The 27,174-nt window shown below is 38.0% G+C and overlaps 1 protein-coding gene across 1 annotated transcript in view; it reads right to left on the bottom strand.

Moving 5' to 3' along the window:
• The window catches only part of Itgbl1 (integrin subunit beta like 1), a gene marked incomplete at its 5' end in the record, with an annotated part of 218,722 nt that overhangs the window by 98,225 nt on the left and 93,323 nt on the right, over positions 1-27,174 (bottom strand). The window contains 4 exons of the mRNA XM_010604622.2: positions 6,006-6,146; positions 9,785-9,925; positions 12,438-12,560; positions 18,986-19,132. Coding sequence (XP_010602924.2) covers positions 6,006-6,146; positions 9,785-9,925; positions 12,438-12,560; positions 18,986-19,132 — 552 coding nt within the window. The remainder of the gene's footprint in view (positions 1-6,005; positions 6,147-9,784; positions 9,926-12,437; positions 12,561-18,985; positions 19,133-27,174) is intronic.

The following is a 27,174-nucleotide window of genomic DNA, read 5'->3' as shown; positions in this document are numbered from 1 at the left end:
TTTTTTGCTTTAAAAGGCTGATGCTTGCCGGCAATAAACGTCGCCTTGATCAGACTCTTGTCTTGACGTCCTTCCTTTCTCTCTGCCCCATCTCCACCCCGCTGGTCTTTCAGGTTTGAGGCACTGCTGGACAGTGCTCTGCGTCGCCGGTTCGCGACAGATCCACGCACCGGTATGGGTTCAGAGGATAGTGCCATGTCTGTGAACAGTTGTGGTACAAAAGGCTCTGCCCCTAAACAAGAATGTATTAAATTGGTAGAACATTTCCTGGTTCAGCATGACCACTGGTTCTCCTCTACTCATGGGCGTGCCTGTTATAATCTTTGCCAGTAGGATTCAATACCAGGTAAACAAGCTCACGCTGAGAAAATAAGGGGCATTAGAATAGAAGGGACATAAGTAATCCACTTATAATGAAGAAGGGCAGTGACAAAGCAGCAACCCATATAAATGAGGAAACAGTGCCATGGTATGCATTTTGAAGGTTTGATCACTTGGCAAAAGTAGGATTTGTAAATCAAATATATCAATAAATCTCATAAATGAAGCAAATGTAAATGCAGTAGAAAAGAACTTCCATATATATGGTCTACTACACTGAAAAATGTGTGCCTTGACTTAGTGCAATTGTCTTACATGTTTTCTATGGTCTTTAGCCTATTAGTTTGGGTTTCCATCTGTGTATGTGATAATAAACTTTATAAGGTCTTATAAGATAAATAACAAGTCCAATAATGAAAAAATTAAAGGATAGAGGAAGAAGGGAAACTAAATGTGTTGTGGACATGTGCCAGTCCCCTCCAGTGAATGTAATTATTGTATACTGAAAACATGTACTAATTCAAAGTCAAAAAAAAAAAAAGGAAGAAAAATAGCATTAACAATGGCATTGTCTAATTCACATACATTTTAGAGATTAACTGGGAAGTTAAAGCATAATTTTGGCTTTCTTGGTAAGTAGAGATCATACCCTTTACCTTTCAGACTCTGTCATGTAATGTTAAAATATGTTTCAGAGTATTAGATGTCCCCAGCTAAATGAGGATGCCCATTACAAAGTCCTTTGTGAAATTTAATTGGTAGAGTCAGAAAATCATGAAGAAATGTAAACTACTGGCATCAGATTCTAGGGAAATCACTGAGGCACAAAGTCTTGTAGAAGTGCAAGGTATCGATACCAGATTATGAAGCAGATATTGAGCCTTTCAGGAAAAATAACCAAAGGAAATTATGCAATAAAATTGCAGTTTCTCTTCTGGAGTTACTTGCTCCTCAGTTCCAATATAAAAGTTATGCCAAAGTGGAAGGGAAGCAATCACCCAGCAGAAATAAAGCCAGAGAGATAAAAGTGCTTGATTTTGCTAGAGAAGGGTTAAGAAATTACAAGATCCATTTAGCATGAAAACCTTCCCTAACATATTATACCAGTGTCTGCTATAAACAAATGTTGAAAAAGGCATAAGAAAGGAAATCAGGATTCTTGGTCCTTGATTTAGATGTGCCATTATCCTTTCTGGACTCAACTCCATTTGATATATTTTTCAAATGCAAAGAACCAGAAGGAAAAATTTCTACACTGATTTGAAATGTAATTCTCCAATCCTAGTTTGTCCCATCTGTGTATATTTTAAGGCCATCTGAGTTAATGTCATGGCTTCTAACAAAAATTATTTAAACTATGTAAGTAGAGGCTCCATGATGTAGACATGAAAGATGAGGAATGTTGTTATTTGTTCCTGATCTCAAACACCAAAAGATTTCAAAAAAGAGAAGCACTCTCAGAAGGCCTGTGTGTATGCCATAATACACACACACACACACACAAAACAGAACTCAACAACGGAACAGCATGCAGTGCTCATTGTTGGTGCAGTGAGGGGGTCAAAATGTATCACAGGGACAGGAAAGTCCCTCACATGACCAGCGTCTTGGCCATGCTTGAAAGGCAGCAGCTATGCAGAATCTGAGGCTCTTACACAAAGGATGTTGACATCAAAATGTCATTTTTATTTGTAATCATTGTGTTCTTTTGTGTGAATCTATCCAAACTCTAGAAATAATCCGTGCAGGACAAATGCAGTTGACTTTATCCCGGATGAAATACTTCAGTGATGTAGAGAATATTTTTTATTTTTAAATGATCAAGAGGTAGGTACCCATGAATACAAACCTGATGTGTACAAGTAGTTACTTACAAAATAACATGAACACCATCAAGAGGGAAAAGCTCCAGGGAATAAATTAGACCTAACTAGAACTTGTTATTTTCAAAATCTATTCAATATATTGATTTTTCTTCCAAGATAAAGCAAATTGAATGTACTTAATCATTTTTCCTTAGCCCTTTGCTAATCTACAATGATGATTCTCCCATGTGCTACAGTTCTATCAAGTGATTCCATTTTTTAAACCAATACAACCCTAAGCAGAGACTATCATTATATGTTTCTCATATTGGTAGGCAGAACAAGCTGAAAAGTAAAGCTTAAATTTACACTCTGTTAAAATTTTCCAATTATTGGATTTGGGGAAATAAATCAGAATGTTAAGCAACTCTCAGGAATAACGGAATTATTTTAGAATCAATAAATAAATTGAGTGTAACAAACAAAATGGTCAGTGTATTTTTTTGGATGGCTGGCCATGCCCTGGTCAGTACCACACTAAAAATTTGTCAATAGTCTTTTCTGCAAGGGCGCATATATTTGTCTATGTGTCTGTGTACCAGAGTCGTGTTTGTGTATAGATGAATGAACACATTACCAACTATATCATGTCAATGATGAACAACAGATAGAAATCACAAAAGAGAAAAAGAAAACCGATTAATTTGGGAGCAGATATCATTGTATCTCATGTTGCCATATGTTCTAATCATGCAATACCTACATGTGAATGTATTATTGATTACATGAACAGATAGAGCGGGAACAAATGAATAAAGTGAGGATGTAAATCAAAAGCATCAACTTAAACTAATCCACTCAGAGACTTCCCTTGGACTTAGGATGGCAAGAATGGGAGCTAAAAATTAAGCTGCATTTTATATGAGCCTTATTATATATCAGCTGTGCAAAAAATCCCCAGAGAACACTGACATTGTTGGACTATTTCTGCCTCAGAACACAAAGGCATTCACATGCTCCGTGATCGACTGTATGGCATCCTTTCCACTGTGCAATTTAGACTGGTAATTAAGGAAATTGTAAAGCCTCATGACTCTCTAAGCACGATATATAGAACTCTACAACTTTAGTAAGAATGAAGAAATACTCCAGAATTGATGATGCCTACAGCATGTCATCATGATGTTCAGAAAAACTTAGTTTTATAATGATTTGGGTATCCTGAAACTTCCTCACCAACAGAAAGTAAAACTGAAGAGTTTTATTTGCATTACCTGCAGATTAAGTTACATGAGAAGTACGCTATATGTGTTTTCAGAGGACATTTATAGGCAATGTGAAGATGAGCAAGACACTTAATGTCTCTGAGATTATTTTCTATGTTAAAAGGCAGATATTAATGTCTCATTACCAAAGTAGGAGCAAAAATAAAGTGGAATAAAGCATAGAAAGAACTCAGCAAGTTCTGACAGAATAGGATCTCCCAGTGTGAGCTGTTTCAGTCTTCAATCCTCATCCTAGAGCTGGAGGTCACATGCAACACACAAATCAAAAGCATCTGAGCTCCTGACTGATGTCACTTTGCTACATCCCCTCCACAACTTCCCCCCAGTGCCTCTCTACATCCGCTGCATAGAGGCCACAACGAAGAGGGTGAAACCTTCTCACCAAACTTCTCCAAGAACCCCATAAACCATACAGCCGTGACTGCCCAGGCACCTCTGAAATCTCCTAGGCTATGGAGAACAGAAAATATGCGCAAAAGGAAAATAGGCAGAAGAGAGAGGGGGAAAATGGGTTCTATGGAAAACTAGATTTGCAGGAGGCCTCTATGAAGAACCTACACCTGCTCAAGCTGCAGCCCTAAGTCTAAGCCTAAGGAACTGCAGTGGGAACTGAGGGTATGGAGGGAGAGGAAGGTATCAAGGGAAGTCCTCGCACTTGTCTTGACCCCAGGAGTCCATGCCCTCATGGGGCTGTGGGCCACATCACAGAACAATGGTATATCATTATGCCACTGTATGGGCGTCATTTTGGTCTTTTCAACCCTACTCAGAATTCAGGATCAAGACCAGAATCACGAGGCAGAAAGTATTTACGTTAAAGGGAGTCACAAACATGACTTTTCTACACAGCCTGGTAATTAATTTTTAACTTTAAGTCATGGGGATTCATGCTGATCTCCACATAATCTAAAAATGGCATTTATAAGTGATGGTTCCCGAGCAATGATGTGCCTAAAATCCTAAATTCTCATGTTCAGGCCTAGCTCACACATTCACTAGGCTGGGAAAACATAGTAACTTTGGGCAGCCCTTCATGTTTTACACTCACAGTTAATAGCAAGTGTGAAAATCCCCTCCTGTCACCCCACTTCAGTACATGACAGCAACATTTACCCGGACAGCCAGTCCTGATGACTGCGGCATTTCTCTGCCTGAAAGCATGACGAGCTCTCCCCTGCCTTCAGAGGAAAGCTTGGTTCTGCAGCAGAGCAAAAATCCCTCCTGTTGCTTTTTCTCACAAGCCTTACCTTTTACCCTGCCCTTTGCTCCGTGCATATCTGTGTATTTCAGAGTGGTCCTGGTACCACACGTGGTTATATCCCTCCATCCCTCCTACGCACATGCCCTTCTCCTCTTTCCTTACCTGCAAACCTACTTTTAAGGCAGAACCCCACCCACAATGCAAATGAACTGCATCATCACCTCTGGGAAAGGCCACATCACCTTAAGGAAAATGTGGAACCGCCCATCCCAGGCATCTTTGGGACTTGTTCTGCATCATTGAAGCCACTCCCTGTTATCACCTGTTTTGATACCACTGTGTTGATAAAGACATCAGCACATCTATAATGAATAACAAAACTTCCTTGAAAGAATAGTGTCCTCCAAATGTTTAGGAAATTCTGGGAAGCAAAGGGGAAATCCTTCTGCAGTGGGCAGTTTCAGCAGCCGGCTCCCCTCAGTCCTAAAAGTTCCACCATCTTAACTGAACAGAGAAGCCCTTTTAGCGCAGTTCTTTCATCTTCCTTCAGGAAACCAGAGGAGCTTTCTATCTGTCTGCGTGCACCGGGCAAGCAGTCAGTTTAGAGCTGAATCTGCGTACATCTGCCCTCTGGGTCATCAAACATGTCTGGACTGAAAATCCATAGCTCTGCTTTTGTTAAGTGACACTCAATTTCAGATAATTCTGACTGCTTTTTTATTTCATTATTATTTTTCACCATTAGACATCTGGGCAGATTTTTTTTTTTCCCCTTGGCATTTAGATTGTGAGCTCCAGAAGTTCAAGTATCTGGCTTGTCTTCTTCCCTGGTGGATCCTGGACACCACTGAGACGTTGAAAAGTAGTCCTGCTCCATAAATATTAATGGCATAAAATTTTGAATCCACTAATTAACATTCACTTCTAGACTATACTACAGCATAATTTTGATGCAAATTATACCAAAAAGCTAATAAATAAAAAAAAAAATCCCTGAGACCTGTGCTATCTTAAGTTTAGCAATAGTTTAATACGGTTTTCCTAATGGTAACTACCCTGTTCACAGCCATCAACTATGTTCCTTTTGAATTCTCCAATGGGTTGAGCAGATAGATCTGTCTGGTGCTAATGATTCGCTTTGGTGTGGAATTAAATTAATTTTAAGTGAGTGGGTGAGCTTTTACTTCTAGCCTTTGCCAGTGGAGGTATTTTTGGTTTTGTTTCTGGGTTTTTGTCTCTGGGGGTTTCCCGAGCTACTTGTAGAACACTGCAAATATAGAATGCATTAAACTCCTGTTCAGTTTCTTCTAGTGTCTAAAAGAATCAGAACGAATCTTGAAACTGAGAAACAAATCTTTTCAATTTAAAATTAAGGGCTAGGAGTTCCCTTACCTGAGCAGAAGTCATCAGAGTACCGATCGTAAACAGATCTGCAGTCCCTTTCATCACATGCGCAGGTGTCCCCGTGAATGTCTCCCCAGTCCCCAGTTGGATCAACATCGTGGCAAGAACACTCGCCACACACACAGGTCCCTAGATGGGAAGAAAGAATGTTACATGGATCTAATTAAGAAAATCTATCACAGAAAGCATCTCACCCGCTGATTTATTTTTCCCTGGTGCTTCTTTTGTTTTGGAAAACTTACATTTTCAGATAAAAATGTTCTTAAAAAGGAAAATACCATCTGAAATTTGAAATTCCTTAACAGATAAACAAAAGTCATCACCTATGTTCACAATGATGACAGATTGCCATGTGTGTCATTCGTGGTATGGTAGCTTCTTTTAATGATAAGACCAAACTAACATGAGAGAGAATCTTAGCCTTTAAGGCATATGCAGTCTAGCTGATAACATCAACAACAAAGACTAAGGATAGAGAAACTGGCAAGTATCAGAAGAATAAACATTAGCATTTGTAAACCACAGGGATGTGATGGAAAAGTTTGGTGAAGGGGAGACCCACACAAGTTGGAGTAATTAGGAGCAGAAGATCTGGATGTACCCAGGAGGGGAGATGTCCGAGGATACTAAGAGTGGGTGTAGAGCCCAAGGTATGCATGAAGGAAGGCCAAGAAGGAAGTCCGAGGAGGGGTTGGATTGGTGCAGATTAAAGAGGGTGCTGGAAAGCAAACTAAAATGTTTCACCTTGGTCATCAAGAGATTTGCTTAGGGAAGTGCCTCATTAGAAGCCATATTTCCTGTCTTATCTTTTTAAAAAAAAAACAGTTTTATTGTATACTTTTGATATACATAAAGATCATACCATACCTTGTGAGGATCATCAGTAACTGTTTTTACTCATTGTTTTTAGGGCAACTATCTAATCATTTGGAGAAAAATAAATTCAAATTTTTGCAACAACTCTTACCAAAATACCAGTTGGGTTGTAGACTTAAAAGTAGAAATTAAAACAATAATTTTACCCAGAACTCCCAATGCAAAATTGCTAAAGGAAAAGAAATGAATAGACTTGATCACATAAAAGCCTAAAATTTTGGTTGGGACCAAACACCATTTAAAACAAAAGTCTAAAAAAACTGAGTCAAGTAATATTTATGAATTTAGAAGACAAAGAGCACTTTCACAAATGCATAGACAATTCAAAGGAGTAAAAAATATAAAGGTTAGCTATACCTAAAATAAAATAAACCAAAGGAAAAGAAAACTTCATAAAGAAATAATGATTGGCATGAAGACTGTTTATCCACTCAAACTACTACTAATAATCAGGGCTTCGCAGGGAGAGATCATTAGCAAAACAGGGACTTGGGACAGTTTCTGATGTTAGACTGTCACAGGTAAGAGACCAGATAAGGACCCAGAGCTGCTTTCTGGTTCTGAAATGGAGTACAGAAGGGTACAGAGATCTCAGTGGCAAGCTCATAAATGTACTGCTTAGATATATGTTACTATTCAGTATAATACCCCTCCAATCAATGTATCCAACAGCAAGGAAAAGTACACAAAAGTAGCTGTTCAGAGATATAAAATATGATTGCATTTATTTTATTGAAAAACATGCCAGTGTCCCAATTAGCAGTCAACAGGAATTATTCCAGTAATGATATATGCAAAGTGTGGATCGCAAAGCAGTCATCAAGTATAATATCAGCTTTTGTGTGCCGGTATATACAAGCAAAATATACATTAAATGGAAAAATCAAATTAAAAATCAGTATGTATGGTATGACATAATGTTTTGTGTTTAGTAAGAAGATGGAATACATGGGCAAATTTATATTTCTTCAGAGGGAAGAGAAAGTCACAGAAATTAATTCAAGTAAATAAAAAACCTGAAAGATCATGTACTAAAATATAAAGGGTGTTGTCATTTAAGTGTCACAGGTCATTTTCATTTACTTCTTTATACTGTTATGATGGCTCTTTAAGATGGGGGTGTGTTGTTTTCAGGACAGTGCAAATGATGTAGTGGGGAAAAGGACAAGCAGCTGGGAGAATTTGCAGGAGAAGAAACCTCCAGGCATGTTGGAAGGGAGGTCCAACACGAGCTGTCCCCAAGCCAGGTGGGCAACAGAGAACTTTACCCGTCTCCACACAGCGAGGTCTACAGTCCTATTTTCTTAGCCCCTGGAGAGGAGCAGGAAGGGAAGACCGGGTAGACAATTGAAGGAAACAGTGTCTCCCTTTTACCAAAGGAACCAAGGAAAAGAAAATGGCGCCGGGTTCGACACAGTTGACATTTTCTGAGGAGGACTCATCCCAGGGCCTTCCTGAACCCCTAAGGCTCACAACCTATGAACCTCACTGAGGCAAGCTCCTCCCACTCTTCCTCAGCCAGATCTGCAAATGCCAATGCTCCAAGCAGGAGGCAGGACCTCGGACAGGTGGCCTGGTGTGTGTCTCTGAACAGCACCCTGCCAGCTGCACAGCCGTTCTCCACACCCTACCCCGTCCCACGCTCCTCTTCCCCTCTGAATCCAACACCTCAGTGGTTACTTCTCCATAATCATGCAGTTCAGGCTTCATACACTGACAAAATGGTGAGTTTGTATCCCATGGAACAGGCAGGATTTCAGCAGAAAATATATCTTTATTTAAAGAACATATAGAGTGAGTTATTGTACACAGTAAGACCTAATCCATGTAAAGTGATGACTTTTTTATTTTTTTGTTTTAAGTTCAGAATTTTTGTTTCCATTTTCCTATGCCCTCCCTTCCCCATCAAGTTGTTCTATTAGGGTGAATCATTCATGAAGAGAAATGAAACCAGTTTTCCAGCTAACTAGATTTCATAATATAGAGAATGGATAATGGCCCCTTGTATATGTCATCAGGCAGCTCTCTATTATCTACCTCTCAGCAGACAAAGGGAAAATAAATAATTTCCAGCATTTCTAATTCATTAATTAATTTGTTTTTTCGAGACAGGGTCTCACTATGTACTTGAGACTGACCTGGAACTCACTATGTAGCGCAGGCTGGTCTCAAACGCACAGCAGTCCTCCTGCCTCAGCCTCCCGAGTGCTGGGATTACAGGTGTGTGCCACCATACCGGGCTAATTTCCAGGATTTTTAAGAGCTGTGCAACTATTTGATTTTATATCAACTGTTAACTAACTTTTAACTACATTTTGTCAATATGAATTTTTTAAAGTCCTACTTAAATTCAGTTTAAATTATACATGGGTATTTGATACATAGTTTCTACTGTATCCATTGGATTCCATATAGTACTCTTGTTATTGCATTTAGAAGTTAAGTTCATCTGTATTGATTTAGCCTTTCAGCCAAGCCTTCCATTTGCTCATAATTAAGACAAGAGGGCTTTTTGCATGCTCTGTGGGTAATTAGATGCTCATGCTGTCAGTGGCTGTGTGAGTCAAGAGACATTTAGCAGAAGTACCTACAAGGATTGCCTTTTAGCTGTACCATGCCACTTCTGGGGGGCAGCCAAAGAAATGACAGTCCCTGTGTTAACTATTTGCTCAGTGAAGCTTAAAGTACGACAACAAACTTTCTTATCTTTCTGTTCTGTACTCCATAAAGAACAAGAAAGAGGACTGTTGGTATAATAAAGATTGACTTATATCAAAGTAAATGATTATAAAAGATGGTTCCCTCCCACCCTTAAGGAAATGCAGAGATGTGTTAATAACGAAGGCTCTGTTTGCTTCCCAATTACTTAGTAACATGTATGAAGGACGCACCTCTGTTACTGCAGATTTTGCCATCTGGAGATGTGCATTTTCGCTTGCTTTCCCAGGGGGTGATGTCGCACTGGAATTCACATTTATCTCCATGCCAACCAGCCTCGCAGTAACAGTTTCCACAGTAACACTTCCCATGGCCTTTACCCAAAAGAATTTTACACAGTGAGGAAAAAAGCAACTTTTCAAAGCAGCATTAACTTTCTACCTCTTCATAATCATTTTTGCCTTTTAATATGAGAGCTCCACATTCCTTGCTAAATTAATCAAATTATACATTTTTTCCTCAAAACATCCAAGTGGAGCTTATACCTGGACTTTGTGTTTGCATAATTATATTTGCCTAATTACACAAGTTAAGCAAACCAAATTGTCCTTTAGCTTGGCCCACACAGAGAGCTGATTAAAATGAAAGTGTTTTAAAGAAGTAACGTGAATGATTGTGAGAGTCTATTACTTAGCATCCTCTGTTATATCCATCAAACTCCAATGCATGAGGGCATTTCTTCAATTAGGTATTAAATAGTTTATTTGAAATCAACTACTGAGAAAGCAATGGTGGATATTTACTTAGATACACATTATTAATTACAGAGCCATTTTTAAACCAGAGGAAACAGATCAAGTTTTCATTCAGCTGTGTCTCACAATCTGCTGGGCTCCTCTACATGGAAAAGATGTTTTCAGCTAAGGCTACGTTTGGTTTTGATTTGGACCAATAAAATATTGTAGACACTGGTCTCCCAATCAAATGCCTACCATATGTGTAAAGAGGATAAAAATGACAGTGAATGGCACCCATCACTTTGTCCAGATGTCACTCTTTAAGCTCTCTTTTTTATTTTTATTTTTGGTAATGGGGATCAAACTCAGGCCCTTGTGCTGGTGAGGCAGGCAGGGGAACCACTGAGCCAAATCCCCGGGTCTGAGGTAGCCTATTATCAGTGCATTTGAATATTCCACTAAGCCACTGAAATGGATTTTCACATCACTTCATTCAAGTCAAACATCTCTAACCTCCCTTCTGCAAATTCCCAAAGGATGACACTTACCTCCAAATTCACTGTTTGTTCCTGCTCTTTCTTGTGCTTGTGCTACCTAATCATGAACAAATGTCCTAATTCTTGTTGTAAGTCTAACCCTTCTGTTTTAGGAGTTTGGTTTTTAACTATCTACATAGTTGAAATACTTGTTCTTCCAATTGCCTTCTGTTGCTCTAGCCATATTCCCAGAGGGCCCATGGAAAATCAACCACGGGATATTTTTCAATCTCTAGTGCCCCGTTTTTCATTCTAACCTTATGGCGTATCTAGCCAATAGCAAAAATATTAGTAGGGTGTAAGTATAAGAAGTGGGAAATACTACAGAATATTCTACTCTGCTATGCCATTCCTGCTCAGAAGATGTGACTTATACATGCAAGAGAAAGAAAAATGTGAAAAGATATAATGCTTTAGAAAGATGCAAAGAAAGAGGAACTCACTCACCCAATACCATGTTTTCTGGCTAACTACACTGTAATTGAAGTATTAATATGAAACTTCTCCTTAACATCAGAGACAATGACTATTTCCTCCACATTTTAATTTGTTCACTTAAGCAAAGCAGACTATCAAATTATTCAATCAAAAGTGAAATATATCACTTCTATATTTTATTTGTTAACTTTAAAAGATTTCTTCATGACACACAACAAAATCATATTCTAGTGCTATATAACAAGCCTTGGGAACTTGAGAATTGCACTAGAAAAAAACATAACTGTGCATTAATTGCTTTTCTTAACAGTCAGATTTGAAAAGATTTAATCAACTTTTTAGTCTTAAATAAACATTTATTTCCTCTGTAATTTCAGGATAGGAGTCTAAATTCTATCATAATTAGTGAAATGAGTCTGGGTAAATTCTTTCATTTTTCCAAGTCTTAGTTTCTACATCTGTCTGTGAGAATAAAATTAACCCTTACCTTGGAGCGATGTTGTGAGATGTATGGATGCAAAGTACTTATTGAAGTTTGTGGCATTGTAGGAAACAATATAAGCACGGTGCAATAAAAAAATGAGTTGAGTAATGGTGGCACACAGAAAGGATACAGGGAAAAGAGTGAAACTCTAAGCCAACCATCCTATCAGGCTTCAGTGATCTCAGTAGGACATGGGAGTATCTGAGGGCTATGGTTTAGAAAGAGAATGAAACAGCCAAGATATATCAAGTAAAGGTACAAGATTGCAATGACAAATGCCACTGTACTGTTTGCTTTAAATGTTCCAATAAACAATGGGAAAAAAGAAAGACAATGAAATTAATTATTGTTAAGAGATAAGGAGAAAAATGATACAGTTATAGTGGTTAAGGTGAGCAAAAAGATGGCATCCTACTAGAACGGCTTCAGAGTTATGCAACTGGCCTGTTGTCAGACGATGTGACTCCCCTCTGGGAACAATCCAGCTTCACATTTAAAAGGTGCTAGTCTATTCTGAATACCCTAGTCCAACTCTCCAGATGTGGAGTGTGCTCCTAATAGCGTAAGTTCAAAGTGGATCAGAACACAAGAGCAAAAACTCATGCAGAGATAAAAGTACAACAAAGAGGTGAAAAAAAAAACCCAAAACAAAACAGGAGCTTTTATGGATTTCCACCATTAACATACCTACCTCCACATATCTCCTCCGTCTCATCATCTATGCATTCTCTATCATCACACTCACAAAATTTGCCATAAACGAGGCCATTTCCATCTGAATCATCACACTTACACCTGCCACAGTGACAGGTACCTAAGCCATGAAAAAAAAAATTATTACAATGCATATCAATAATAATGAATGAAGTTTTATCCTGTTATTTCTAAAGGACAGAAAACTCAACTAAATGTTTCAACACCACAGAAAACTCAACTAAATATTTCAATCATGTATATGGACATACTGAGGTAGAGAATAAACTATAAAGTATTCCTTTTTGAGATTATGAGGGCACAGCAATTATTTTATATCACACAGGTATTACTATTGACCTCTAATAGTTTAATGAATGTAAATTTGACCTCCTCAAATGCAGTGCTATTTCATAGATATCCATCCAACCAAAGCATGAATATCTTCGGATTTTACCTGGGCCTGAAGAGAACTAAAGCAGAAAATTCTAGACTTTATGATGGGAGTAACCTTGCTTATCTTCCTTGCCAGTATTTATTCAATGCTTTGCACAATATTTGAACATGTGATTTCTATAATAAATATTTGTGGAAATAATTCATAATCAAATGCAAAACTTATATGCCCCTGATAATCTCCCATCCTCAGCATTGACTGATACCTTTGTTCTTTTGGTAACAACATCATAGTGAGTTCTCTTAAGAAGATTCCTGGGTCTTTAAAGAATCTCAAAGTGGCTCAGTTATACAGTGGTAATGAAATCATCTGGTCTACCACAAGCCACATACCCATCCAATTCTGAGTGTTTGATTACAACCCCTAAGAGTGATTTAACTGATGGGAATGTTGCATTAAAATGATATTGAGAGGAACTTCTACATGAGGAACTTCTTTCTTAATATATAGTCTTCTATTTTTAATTGATATAGCAATCATTGTATAAAAATTAAGACTTTATCAGTGGCCATACTCAACACTAGATTCTGAAAATCCAACAGGAGATTAAGTCAGCTGTAGTCCTCCTCTCAGAACCCTACACAAGTATAAATCAATGTGATAAAGCAAATAGAGAAGTGAAAAGTGTTGCAGAAACACAAAGCAAGGGGATTTATCTGAGACTTGGAGGTCACTGTAGATTCCCAAAGGAAGCAGATGAGAACTGAGAGTCAAGCCATAAAAAAATAGTATCGAGAAAAGTAAGATGGTGAAGAAATTCAATTCAACAGCAAAGGCTCAGCAGTAAAACAGAGCAGGGTTGAATTATATGAAATAATGTGAAAAGTACAATTATATAAAAAGGCAACTAACGGGGCTATTTGTGGTAATCTAGTTCATCTTAAAAATTTACAACTTTAACCCAAGAATATGAATCTACAGCAGTGGTCTCAGCAAGGGATCCTATGATCAGGTATGTGTTTACACCAGATGGCACTGGTTGACACATGGAGAATGCTCTGAGATTGGGCAAAAGTGGATGTAAAATAATAGTTAAGAAGCTGTTACATTTTTCTGCAGGAAAAAATAAAGTGAAGGTCGGACAGATGATGACAGTGAGTTTAGAGAGAATTAAACATGTTGGAGAATATCTTAAGGAGAAAGAACACAAAGTCTGGTGGCCAATTGGAGTGAGGGGTGAATGATGAGAAGGAGCCACAGATGATATTTGGCTGGATCAATGAGATATTAGCTGTCCTGTACTATATGTGATAAATGGGAAAGGGCAGGGATTCAGATTAAGGTAGACTAGTAGTACAATACAAGTGTAATACTCACTGACTATCCATTTTCGAGAACCCTTTGATCTTCAATTGTTCAAGTTCATAACTGCAAATAGTTTTTAATTCATAGAATGAGGGTGAAGTAATAAATATAATACAAAGTCATCTTTTTTAAAACACTGGATTTAGTCCATAGTAGGCTTTCAAAATATTGAATTTTTCATCTTCTCCCATTAAGATATCAAACATATTAACCATATTATAAATATTTTCTCCAGACTCACCTTGTATTTAAGGACCCTGACAATGACCTTCCTTTTATGTCTTCTGTATGATTCCATTACCCAGATCACTTACGATTTCTATTATCTGTAAATTTTATTCCCTTCAAGTACTTATAAATAGTAACTTTGACAGAATTTGAGTTTATTATTTCCTACCGTGGGAATACTCATGTGATTATGATTTATATTATATTGCAATTTTGTGCAGGTTTTTTTCTGAAGATGATTTTCATTTATAAAACTTATTTGAAATCTGAGGCTACTGCTACATTGTCTCATCTAATTTTTCCTACCACTCTTCTTTTTATATATTGACACTCATTCTGTCTCTCAATCACTCATATCTCTAGTCATTAAAGTGTATTGTTACCTATTGTGTTACTGGAAAGTTATAATAGGATTAGAGTAAGATAAATAAAATTAAGGAAGTCATAGACCAGAAAGAAAAATATAATTAATAAAATATCTATCTCTCTGTCTTAGTTACTTTCTCATTGATGAGACAAGACATAGGACACCCAAAATTAAGGAAGGAAAGGTTTATTTGGCTCACAGTTTGTAGAGGTTTCAGTTCATAGTTGCATGGCTCCAAGGCAAGGTGGCATGGCAGAGAGGCACTACAGAGGAGAAACAGTTCATGTCAGGTGGAAGGCAGCAAGGCAGAAAGCAGCAAGTGACAAGCAGCAAGCAAAGACAAGCAAAGACAACAGGAGCCCTCTCTCTGTTCCTTATATTTTATCCTAGCCACCTGACCTTAGGAGGTTAGGGGAGGTAGGGGAGTAATGCTATCAAAAGTAAAATTCTATCTGGTTCTATGAAGGAGGAAAGGTATAGGGAAGGAATAAATTCTTGAGTTGGCATACAATATATACATATAATTCCAACAAGTGGGGATGAACAAGAGATTTTTGATATTGAAAATGTTGAAGAAAATGCCTAGATTAAGCAATGAGAACGGAAAATTGACAAATGTGAAAACCTGGCTTGGCTTTGGAGAAAAAGGCTAGACTGACTGCAGATAGCAGAGATCAAGACCATTGGTTAAGGATTCCAGATTATCTGTTGGAATACTGGGAGCCTGCCATGGTTTGGAAGAAGAGAGTAACTCTGTTAGGGTTGCATAGCCAGAAATCCCCCAGCCACGAAAGATGGCAAGAAACAGCTTCTGCCTCCAAATTCTACAACTCCTCACTGACGTCTGTTCCCCCACAGGCAAGCTCACCCTCATCCACACATACAAACCATTCCTGGCTAGTTTGGGAGTTTACAACAGACTTCCTGTCTCACTCATCCAGCAGAATTCACAACTGAGCCTCCAAAACATGGCAGATGGAAGCCCAGGCAGAAGTGCCAGACTCCTATGATCGTGCTGTGTCATCCTGCTTCTCTTTCTTGGTTGCCAGTTAACTCACTCTCTAGGATTGGTCTTCTGCCTTACATTGGGTTATTTTAGCTCCAGTTTTGCATGCTGCCTAATATAGCTGGCTCTCTCTAGGATGACTTATCAGAATTGCACACCAGCCTGTACCTTGTGTCAAGGCACTGCATCCAAACCTCACTCTGCACATCGTCACCTGTCTGGGCCCCTACAGAGTTAGCTTCTGGAACTCGTTGATCCCTAGCTGCATCTCCTTCTGCCCTTGGGTCTTACACCCCACTTCATTTATTTCTTCTTGCCTTTTGGTTCCAAGATGCTTCCAGGGGACCACAGTGTGATCTGCAAAAGATTAGAAAACCTATAGGCTGATGCCATTTGGAGGGTCCTGAGCTAGGTGGGTGGAAGTGGTTATAAGACTGAGAATGAATTCACCAGTTGGCCCAACAATCTCACTCCTCACAATTTACCCTGAAGATATACCTCCAAAAACATGAAAATAAAAACAGCGCACACTGCTCCATCCATTATTATTACAGTTTCAAAATACTGGAAACTTTAAATGCTCAAGCATAGAAGATGGATTGAATTAATATGTCACATGCAGTGAATTCAGTCCTATACTTTTGAAAAAAAGAACGAGAAGGATTGTTTATGAACTGATATGGAGTGAATTCCAGGAGACTACCTTTTATACAGGAGATAGACAAAAAGAATAAAATATACATATATATATTTATATATACAGACAGAAACCTATGCACAGATAAAGCAAAAGCAGCAGAGTTGACTGGTCATGAAACTGAGAATAAGTAGGGTAGAAAGGAGTGATGACTCTCTGAGCTATGCTTGCATGGGTAGTTTTGACTTTTAGAAGCCTCTTTATATTCCATACAGTAGGAAATACATGAATAAATCATGGGGAAGAAGGAAAAATGAAAAGTGAAAGCAATATGAAATAAATAAGCTCAATTATATTTTAAACAAATACTGTAAACACACTAAAAGGAAAAAGATAAAAGGAATCCAAGTAATTTATTACACAGCATTTGATGACAAGCTCTAATATCAGAAATGAATCAGGTGAAGAGAGCTTGGGGACATAGTGGATTGGAAACAAATCTTGGTATTTTGTGATGGATTTGTTGTTTATAGTTGTGTGTATGGAGCTATTCTAAAAACAATTTTAGATATAGTATAGGATTGAGCAAATAAATAAATGTACTGGTATTGTGAGGAGATTTTATTTACAAAAAGAGAGATTAAGACAATTTTCTTCAAAATTTTCAATGCTATGAAGCCCAAAAATCCTTGGAAATCGTCCAGATTAAAGGAAGCTAAAGAGAGATGACTAATCCCAACACAGATCCTAGACTACTCTTACAAGGAAGGGTAAAACATTTTAAAGAACATTGTTGAGTCAATTGACAAAACTGAACTAGATGACAGATGACATAAAAGTATTGAGTCAGTGTTTTAAAAAAGATAGAGGTTCAGATGTCTTTAAAATATGCTTTATATTTTACCAAATGTTTTATCATCTATTAAAAAAGGATTATGTACAGTGTTTCATTTCAGATATGTAAATATGAGCCTGGTGTGCACACCTATGATCTCAGAACTGTAGAAGGGTGAGAAGGAAGATCACAAGTTGGAGACTTGCTGGTGAAAAATAATGACTCAGCAAGACTCTGTCTCAAAAAAATGTGTGTGTGTGTGTGTGTGTGTGTGTGTGTGTGTATGGGTGGTGGTGTCACTCTGTAAAGATCCTGGATTTAATCACCAGTACCTCAAAAACAAAAATATGTTAATGTGGTGAATCATATTCCTTAATATTAAAATATCTTCATATTCACAGGTTAACCTTTATCTGGTTATAATGTTTTAATTTTAATATCTGAATTTTATTTGCAAACAATAATAAAAATAAATTCAAAAGCAGAGTGCTCAGGTCCAAAATAGAAGGTACAGCCTGTGTGCATGTGTGTGCACGTGCGTGTGAGCATGTGTGTGTGTGTGTGTTGGTATCAGTGGGTGTCACAAATCGGAGGTAGAGAAATCCTACTTAGGGGAAAGAAAAAGCAGAAGTGCTGAGGAGAAACTACTATGAAGACAGAAAGTGACCTGACTGCTCAGACCACTCTTCTGGCCCCTGATGGCCTCCTTAAGTCTTGCTCTGGGCCTGGCCCGGATTTCCATTAGCCAGACATCCTTACATAGCCCAGTGGACACCTAGCAATTTGTTGCAATCAGACTGTGGAAAAGTCCTAGCTCTGACTGCAGAAGGTCCTTACCAGTAACGTAAGTTTCCAAGGGAAGATATTTGCACAGGCAGCCAAATGCTCACCTTGAACATGTAGTCCGATGTCTCTCACCCCTAGATTTACATTAGGATCCCTCTCTGCAGAATTCAAAATCTACTAATCTCCAGCCTACACCCCAATGCAACTGAAGCAGACCCTCCAGGGTTAGACATGAGCACTGACATTTTATTCCTTTCTCTTTGGGATTCTCATGTTCAGCCATGGCTGAGAAAAACCAGCTTTAAGGCTCCACATACCCAAATGGTAAGAATGCTGAATTACAGCTAAACACCATTGAAATCTAAACTGCAACTGTCTTATTTTACATGGTTTTGCTAATCAACTTTAACAACTTCCCTGTGATTTTCTGAAAAACATCTTTAAATGACTCCTGTGAAATATAAAATATTTTGGTCAAAGTATCTCACTGTCACTGTATGACAGAAGTATGAAATTTCTATCAAATTAAAAAGATTTGGTCCTACTTAATGCTAAGGAATAAATTCAAAGCACCCTTGATTTGTGACAAGAAATAATTAAGTCAGTTATGTAAGTCCTTTTTTAAAAGATTTAATGCAGCATTCAAAACCATGGCTCTCAATTTTCATAAAACGTTGTCGGGTTTTGTTCCCAGTGAATTCTCTGCTCCAAGGAGGCATTGGAAACAGCTGGAGAGTATCAGACTTGCCAGTCTCAGCAAGATGACAACTTTTTTTCCTTTTGATGGATCTGAAGTTCCTTTAAAAAAATATGCTCAAAAGCAGTCTCACTTAGAGGTTCGACCTGTCTTCTCGCCTACATACTTTCATTACAAAACAAACTGTGATTATTTCACTTAAGAATTTCCCTAAGATAGAATTCTTACCTGCGTTGGAGCAGACAATATCTTGAGAATTCTTGCACATTTGGTTGCTTTTCTTCTTCGTAAGGTTACAGTTAGTCGGATACTGGCAAGCATCACCAGACCATCCCAGGTCACATCTGCATTTCCCACAGTCACAAGTCCCATGGCCTGGGGATTTAAAAACATCCAGTGACTCAGCTTGTTTTCCCGAAGAAACTACTGTTGTGGCAAAACCCCTTAAGGGTCACATTGGTTCAAAACTGACCTATAACAAATTTAGACCCATAGAAGGTGTGATGGAAAATACACTGAATGTTTACACTGTAAATGTTTATTGCAGTAGAACACACACTGCTGTTAATCTCCCTCAAAATATCCCCCCTTCCTTTGAACGTGCTTGTCCAATCTTTCCTGCCACTTATAGGAGCAGTTCTGCAAGTCCTCTTTCAGTAGTGTCTTTATCTGTGCTAATGTGGCTGCCCCAATGTTCTGAACTGACTCAAAATGTTACTTTTTGTGGTCATTTTAACTTTGGAGAAGAGGTAGAATGTGCCCAGGGCCAGATTTGGAGAATAAGGCTGATGAAGACACAGAATAATGTCTATGTTTGACAGAAGTTGCCATAAACATTTTTATTCATTCAGGACGTTGAGGCAGCCATGAAAAGACACTCAAGAGAAAGGACTTTCAGAACTGCTTCAAAAAGTGGTAAGAAGGATGGGATGTGTGTATAAAACAGGTGGCAGGGCACTTTGAGGGGAGTTCATGGCTATGTGTCATGTACTGTGACAACTAATTTCTTATTTAAACATTTACTGTATTTTTTTATCACATCCCCAATGTTTCACAGTATCTGAGGGGAATGAGAATTTTACTTCAATAATCAAATTTGAGGAAGTAAGAAGGGTAGGGGAAAGGAAAGAGGGGAAAAGAAAAGATATGAGAATAGGAAAAAATGGAAACAAAATCTTCCTAAATAGGAAAGGGTGGAGAGGATAAATAGGGAGAGCAAGGGTATGGGGAAAAACTAAGAACCAAGATACATCATGTAAAGGTACAAGACCTCAATGTAACTGTAATGTGTACCTAACATGTACCAATGAACTTAATAAAAAAATAATCATCAACATCAACTTTGATAAAGATTAGGAACCCATTAAGTTAATTCACAGAGACGTCAGGATGATATATCAGAATTCTAATAAAGTACAGTCAAAAACTCAGCCCTAAAAAAATAATAAAAATCTACTAATACCACAGAATTTCAGCCCAGTAGAACTTTTTTTCTATATAGCTGTATTTTATAACGCTCAAAACTCCAAATCCTGAATGAGGAATCTGACACAAAACTCCACTAAAACTAAACACTGACTCTCTATTTATTTGAATTAAACTTGCAATAACATTTTATGGGTATATTAAATTTTACCATTGGATAAGATGGACATAAAAACTAAGTGTATATTTTATACTTAAGTCCAAGAATCAAAATGATAGGAAACTTAGTTGTGTTCGTTAACTTAATCTTAAGTGCAGCCTGATGAAGCCTGCTGATGTTTTTATTTCCTGCACACTTGTCTGATCTAGGTACACAACGCATACAATACTTGGATGTTGTCCTCAAAGAACTTACAAACTTTAAATTCAAGGCTGCTGTTGTTATTTTCTGTCAGAAGTGTTTGTCATCTCATGTCAAGTTGAGTGATATATAGTCTATGACCTGCAGGAATAAGATAGGAGATTTTGTAGACTCCCTGGCCTTTAGCTGCCCTTAAAAGTTGAAGTAGGTGACAGTGCTTTGAGGGGAGTTAATGGCTATGTGTTTTTTCTGTAATAATTATTTTTTATTTAAACATTTACCATATTTTTTAATCACATCCCCTATGTCTCACAGTAGCTGAGGGGAATGAGAATTGTACTTCAATAAACACAGTTAAATTAATTAACATTAAGTTAATTCACAGAGACAATGGGTTGTAGGGAGAGTATTCTTATATAAAGGTAATAATTCTGTGTCTTAGTATCTGAAATTCGCAGGCCAAATGGAGTAGAATCACCGACCTGAGAGCAACAGCCATTAGACGTGACAGCCAAAAGCCCTGGATGAGGTCCAGATGGTTGGACAGAATCCATGGTTCAGAGGCTGCCGGTTTGGGTCCATTCAACAAAGCCTGCACCTATAGTATGCTATGTCTTTAAAACCTCTCTTTCTGTGGTCCAATCCTTGTAAATATTTCTATTTCTGCTGCATTTGTCAGATTAATTATTCTGTTTTACAAAGCCTAAAGTACCCTAATTGAAATTCATTTTATTCATTGCACATCACTCTAAAATTGATTGTGATAATTTTGTATTCCTGTTTGGCCTTCCACAATATTATCAGTCTTGGTCAACTTGGTGTTGTTTACAAGAACAAGTGACTTTGCCTGTCAACCATCCTGTCTTTTTATAAAAGTACAAAGCCAAACTCTTGAAGTGGCTAAGCCTCTCCCAGTACACTGAGTACCTTGGAAACTGCACTGACTCTAACAACATTGATGTGTGGCCATATGACGCCGCCACTTGTGTCAGCCGGTATCAGCTGCTTATGATTCATCCCAATATAATGGCTTCATATCAACAGCAAAAAAAAAATTAGAAATGATTTAGAAAATCAATAATTATGGCACTGATGATTTGCTGACTGGAGACTAACAGCCTACTCAGTGGTTCTTTTATATGGCAACCTAAAGTATCCATAGCAGAGACGTGTCAAAAGTTTACAAATGAAAAGTAAGGGGGAAATAAGGGAAATATTTGTAGGACAGAAGGAGACCCATCCATTCCAAGCTAACCCAAGTAAGCATCAGCAGAAGCAATATTCTGAGGTTCATATTTCTCAGGGAGACTATGGAGGCTTAGTTTCATAAAAATGGCTTCCACAAAAGATTCTATGGTAACGTAACCTTGCTCTTGAAATAAAATGGCATGCCAAAGGCTCTCAGAAGTCCTGTGATGAAAAGCGATTTAACTTCATTTACCTCAGAATATATAGTACAGTTTTTCTTGAGTAGAGACCCCCTTCCTCATGATATTGAATTAACATCTTAGCCACCTGCTTCAACCAACAAGATGCTAAGTAATATTTGCAGCATTTCATTTAGCGTTTGCTCAGAGCCAAAGATGTCAGCTAATGTAAGACTGGGTTATCTGTCTTGATATCCCTTCTAAACCTTACCCCAAATAAAACTTTACATTTTGATTCATTTTTCCACATTTAGTAAAGCCAATATAATAGAAATTGATTTTTTTACTGTCAAGAATTATTAAATCATAGACCACATACCTTTATTTGGAAATACATGCAATTTTTTTTGAAAAAAGAAAGAAGACTTCTCACCATTTTTAATATTTTTTCCTAGTTTAGTAAGAGCCCTGGAAGACATCAGGGAAGTATATTTCTATATTATTGTGACAAGTCAATCCCCCATTACATTATACATAATATGGCTTCAAATAAAAAAGACCTCATATATACATATGCCTTGTATATTAGTTTATTGGGATTGCCATAACAAAGTACAAAAAACTTGGTGGTTTAATATGACAGAAATGTAAGCTAGGTGTGCTGGTACATGTCTGTGACCCTAGAACTCTGGGAGACTGAGGCTGGAGAATCCCAAATTTGAGCCCACCTTGGGGAACTCAGGGACTGAATGAGACCATATCTCAAAATTTTAAATATTTAAAAGAGCTAGGGATATACCTTAGAGCAAAGGCCAGTGCTGGGGCTTTACATGTCCTATGGAAATGTTGTTCAATCCAGAGGAGCTGCAAACCCAGATCCTACACTCCTCTTTCCTCACCAAATTATGTAAAAGGTGGGCTGATGCCTTTTTCTTAGACATAAAGACACTGGTTAAAGCTGGCAGCAGCTCCACCTCCACCCTGCCTCTGCCCTGCATAGGCCCGAAGCTGCAACAGTACCTACCGTCTCCTACTCCTCATGTTGCATGCTCCTTTGCCAGTGCTACAGTCTGGAGAGAGGGCATGGTCACAGACCTAGGATCAGCCCAGTCTAGAAAACAGTCTGGGACCCCTGGGGTGACAGTTCTGAGCTCCAGGCACTTGAGTGATTGGACAGTGAGGCACTTCTCAGAATGAGTGAAGGCTCTTCTAGAGGATGCTGCCATTCCCTGGAGTCCAGGTGGCCACATCCCCTCTCAGCCTCCAAGGCTGACTCCACACAATACTGGGTGGCTGAAGAGACAGAGCAGGACCCCTAAGCCATGCAACCCAGCTAAGTGGCCTTGGCCAACCAGGACTCCATGAAGTCCTAGAAAAATTATTTCCCATTCCTGTCTGGCTAGACCATCCCAGTTGTTTGTTCTCCAGATGCTCCAGTTTTTCACCACTCTGAAATGTGGCCTTAATATGAACAAATCAACGTGCTTGCAAATAAATCTGTTGACCTTCAAACAAGTTCTTGAGGAGTCCGGGGAAAACAAACACACACAAAAAAAACGAAAAATGTCAGAGCAAAGCAAAACAACTCCCTGCCAAAACAAAGGTGATGAAAAAGCAAAAGATTAAGTCTGAGGTTTCCTAGTTGCCTGGTTGCAGCCAGTCCCTAGAAAGAGCAGACAGTCCCACAGAGTGACAAATCAGTATTTTAATCTCCTTTCAGATAAGAATGCAGTGGCTTCGCCTATTTCCTCCCAGATGAGTTAACTTCTAGCTCCTGTACTGGTAAAGGAAAGGCATTCCAACAGAATAAAATGGGTATTATGATTCTTACACAATCAATGCCACAGCCACTCCGCTATTACCCCATGATCCCTCCCACCTGAGTAACAAGGGAGTAATTTATTCCTCTGTGGATGGTAGGGATGAACTCCTCGCAGGATGTCAGAGAACAACGGAAGGAGTGCCGGTGCTTTTTATTTTCAAATTAGGACAAACTGCTTCCTAATGGAAAGATTTTACTAGTAATGAAGAATTTTAAAATATGTGAGCCATTTATTAGTATATACTAATAAAAAGTAATTGTACTGCTGACTGCTAGATGTAAGAAACAATAAACATGAAAGCGAAAGCATTTAATTATTTACATCTCAAGGCATTTTGTGCAGAAATAAAATATCAATGTCATTATGATATTTCAACTATACACTGGTGGTTCCAGTCCTTGTGAATCTTTAAAAGGTGAAGAATAGGTAGCTAAATAGGTATAGATAAAAAGTAATAGGGCATAGACACAATTTTAGACCTACACCCAAATGTAGACGTTTTTATTGTTTTGCAATTCTGCAACGGAGCCCAGGACGCCATATGTGCTAGGCAAGCACTCTGTCACTAAGCCCGTTGATATAGTTATAAATGATGCTGTATAGTCATCACTATAGGAATAGCTACGTGAATATATATAAAGAGGTACATAGATAGATCCCATTGCAACCTGTTTAACGCTAGCCAACTCCTCGTGACACAACCCAGTAACTATTCACAGGCATTCCTTGGCATAACAAGGTAGAGGAGGTGGGAGGAGAAAGCTCCATATGCAGGCATAAAGAAGGATACGGTCAGCAAACCTTTTAAACTAAAAATAAAAACGACTAAATGTCATTACTTTTTTGATATCAATAGCAAATTTTAAAGTGTCAGGAATAAAATACTCATCTCAGGAAAAAAAATGCTTTGACCTAATTTTACAGTCATTGTAGCTGTCATTATTAAACTTTAATAAAGAAAGCATCCATAAACTTCCATTTAACACCTACATCTGCATTATTTATTTTTTAATAAACATTGTATTTTAGTGAAAGTTAATTATGAAAACTCCAGTTTGATATAGTCTCTCAACACATACAGACTGAACTGCTCACTGATTTCTTACATTTAATTCTGGGAAGATCTTAGACTCACAGAAAACCCCCATAGGAGTGATAACAAACTTCTCATTCAGCCTGCCCTACTGCCAGCTTCTTACATAACCCCAGCACCAGAACCAAAATTTTAAAAATTAACATTGCCCAGGGCCGGGGGTGTAGCTCAGTGGTCACGCCACCTGCCTCACAAGCTCAAGGACCGGAGTTCCATCTCCGGTACCAAAAGAAAACTAACATTGCCCAATATTATTAACTAGACTACTGATTTGTCTCACTTTCCTCCAGTTCCGCTGCTCATATCTCATTTTGGTTGGAGGACTCCTCCAGGACCCCACACTGTTTAGTTGTTATTATCTCTTTGGTTTCCTCCAACCTGTGATCATTTTTAAATTTCTCCTTGTCCTTGGGATGTTGAGAGCTCTGAAGTGTAGTGATCAGTTATTCTGAATGCAGTTTAACATGAGTTTTTTGGTACTTCATCACCACACATCATTGTTAAGGACTGCAAAGATACATATGCCCATCATCTCAGGACGTACATGATAAAAACATCACATTCTTTATAATGTTAGCTTTGACCCCATCAGACCTTAACAGTTATATGTTAATAGCCAAATCTGCCACACGAATCTGCTGTCAAATGCCCCTTTTATTTACTTCATCTTGGTAAGGAATACAGTGGAACCATGCACACATCCTGTTTTAGTTAATATTTTCTGTATTAATTTAATCATTTATCAGTTGGTCTTATATGTAGCACTTACTATTTACCAATTATAATGGCAATTTCCTAGCTCCTTCATTCCTTCAGTAACTATTTGCAATTCCTGGTTAGTAAGAAGACATACATTCCCTTCATTAACATATTTATGAGATATTTAAATCTATTGAGAGCGGTATGGACTCAGGAAATTATTTCATTTTTAATATTGCATTCTAATACCATCATTTAGAGTAGTGGTCAGATTTTCCCATCTTTGACTACTGAAAACACTTTCAGGTTGGTTCTTTTGATTTTTCTATTTGGAAATACATTGGTGTGAAAGATAGAGAGATCGGTTGATATGCACTTTGTTTTTCAGCATTTCTTATTTTTAGATTCCAGCAGATTATGTATCCCAGTATTTCCCCTGCTTGAGCCTTGAAATTAACTTTCTAAGAAGTCCTGTCTCCTTTTACTTGAGAATGCTATGGATTTTAAAATACCAAAATCTGGGCATTAAACACCAAAATCCAGACACTAAGTATACATATTGTTGAGAGGGTGCCATCACTCCCTTACCCTCTATGGCCCTTACGATAAGTCCACTCAAAAAAATTAATAGATTAGTAAAGCACAGTTGTGGGTGTGTCTGTTGGTGATTGACATGTAGGCCAGCAAATTGTGAGTAGAATGCTCTAACCCAGCTTTGAGTAGTACCAACCAATAGGCTTACAGCCTGAAGGGAATGAAAAAGGAAAGAAGGAAACGTGCTATTTTTGAAGAACTCCAGTCTTGGTGTGCAGGGTCACCCTTTGCAGTCATCGCCTCCGGACATTGGTGCCAGGTTTCCAGTTTTTTCAGCCTTTCAGCAGCAACTCTTCAGTGAGCTTCCAGGCTTTCACCCTGCATCCTTAATCTCTTCCCCGTGACTTCTGTTTACTTGGGCTGAGATCCCAGATGCCTCAACAACCCAGCATACAGAGGACCATTGAGAGAAGTCCTGTCTCTGATCCCATAAGAGACCCCAAAAAAACCCCTTCGGTAGCCATATATATATACATATATATATATACATATATATATATATATGTATGTATATATGTACGTATACGTATATGTATATATGCTGTATTTTCTATTGATTGTGTTACTCTAGAGAACCCTAACACACCCTCCTCTCAGCATAGAGAGCTAGTAAATGTGCATATATAGATGTATAGTAGACCTTAACCCATGGATGCCTACGTATCTATATTTATATCAGTATTTTTCTGTGTGCATTACATAAACACATATATAAGTCAACACAAAGAACTACAAAAAGAAATGATTCATACTGATTTGTCTCCCACTTAGCATCACATAGTTTATTCCAGTTTTTCTTATTTTTTTTACATTTTTTTCTCCAATAGGGAGAAAGTAAGCTCTCATTATTTGTAAGATATTTATTTATTCATGCTTCTATGCAACAGAAAATAGTTTCAGAACTGCTTAAAAACAGATTTATCAACTCTGTATAACACAGTATGTACATTGTTTTAAACATTTCTTTTTTCTTTAAATTTACAAAACTGGCTTCCAAATTTACTTTTAAAAAGTTCTTTATCTTGTATGTCATCATGTGGCATGGAATTTCTTAT

The sequence above is a fragment of the Fukomys damarensis genome, unplaced genomic scaffold (genome assembly GCF_012274545.1).
Source record: "Fukomys damarensis isolate Sample0158 unplaced genomic scaffold, DMR_v1.0_HiC HiC_scaffold_6, whole genome shotgun sequence".
NCBI classification, from domain to species: domain Eukaryota; kingdom Metazoa; phylum Chordata; class Mammalia; order Rodentia; family Bathyergidae; genus Fukomys; species Fukomys damarensis.
Note: the sequence above shows the minus strand (reverse complement) of the source record. Positions and strands in the feature narration are given on the sequence as shown.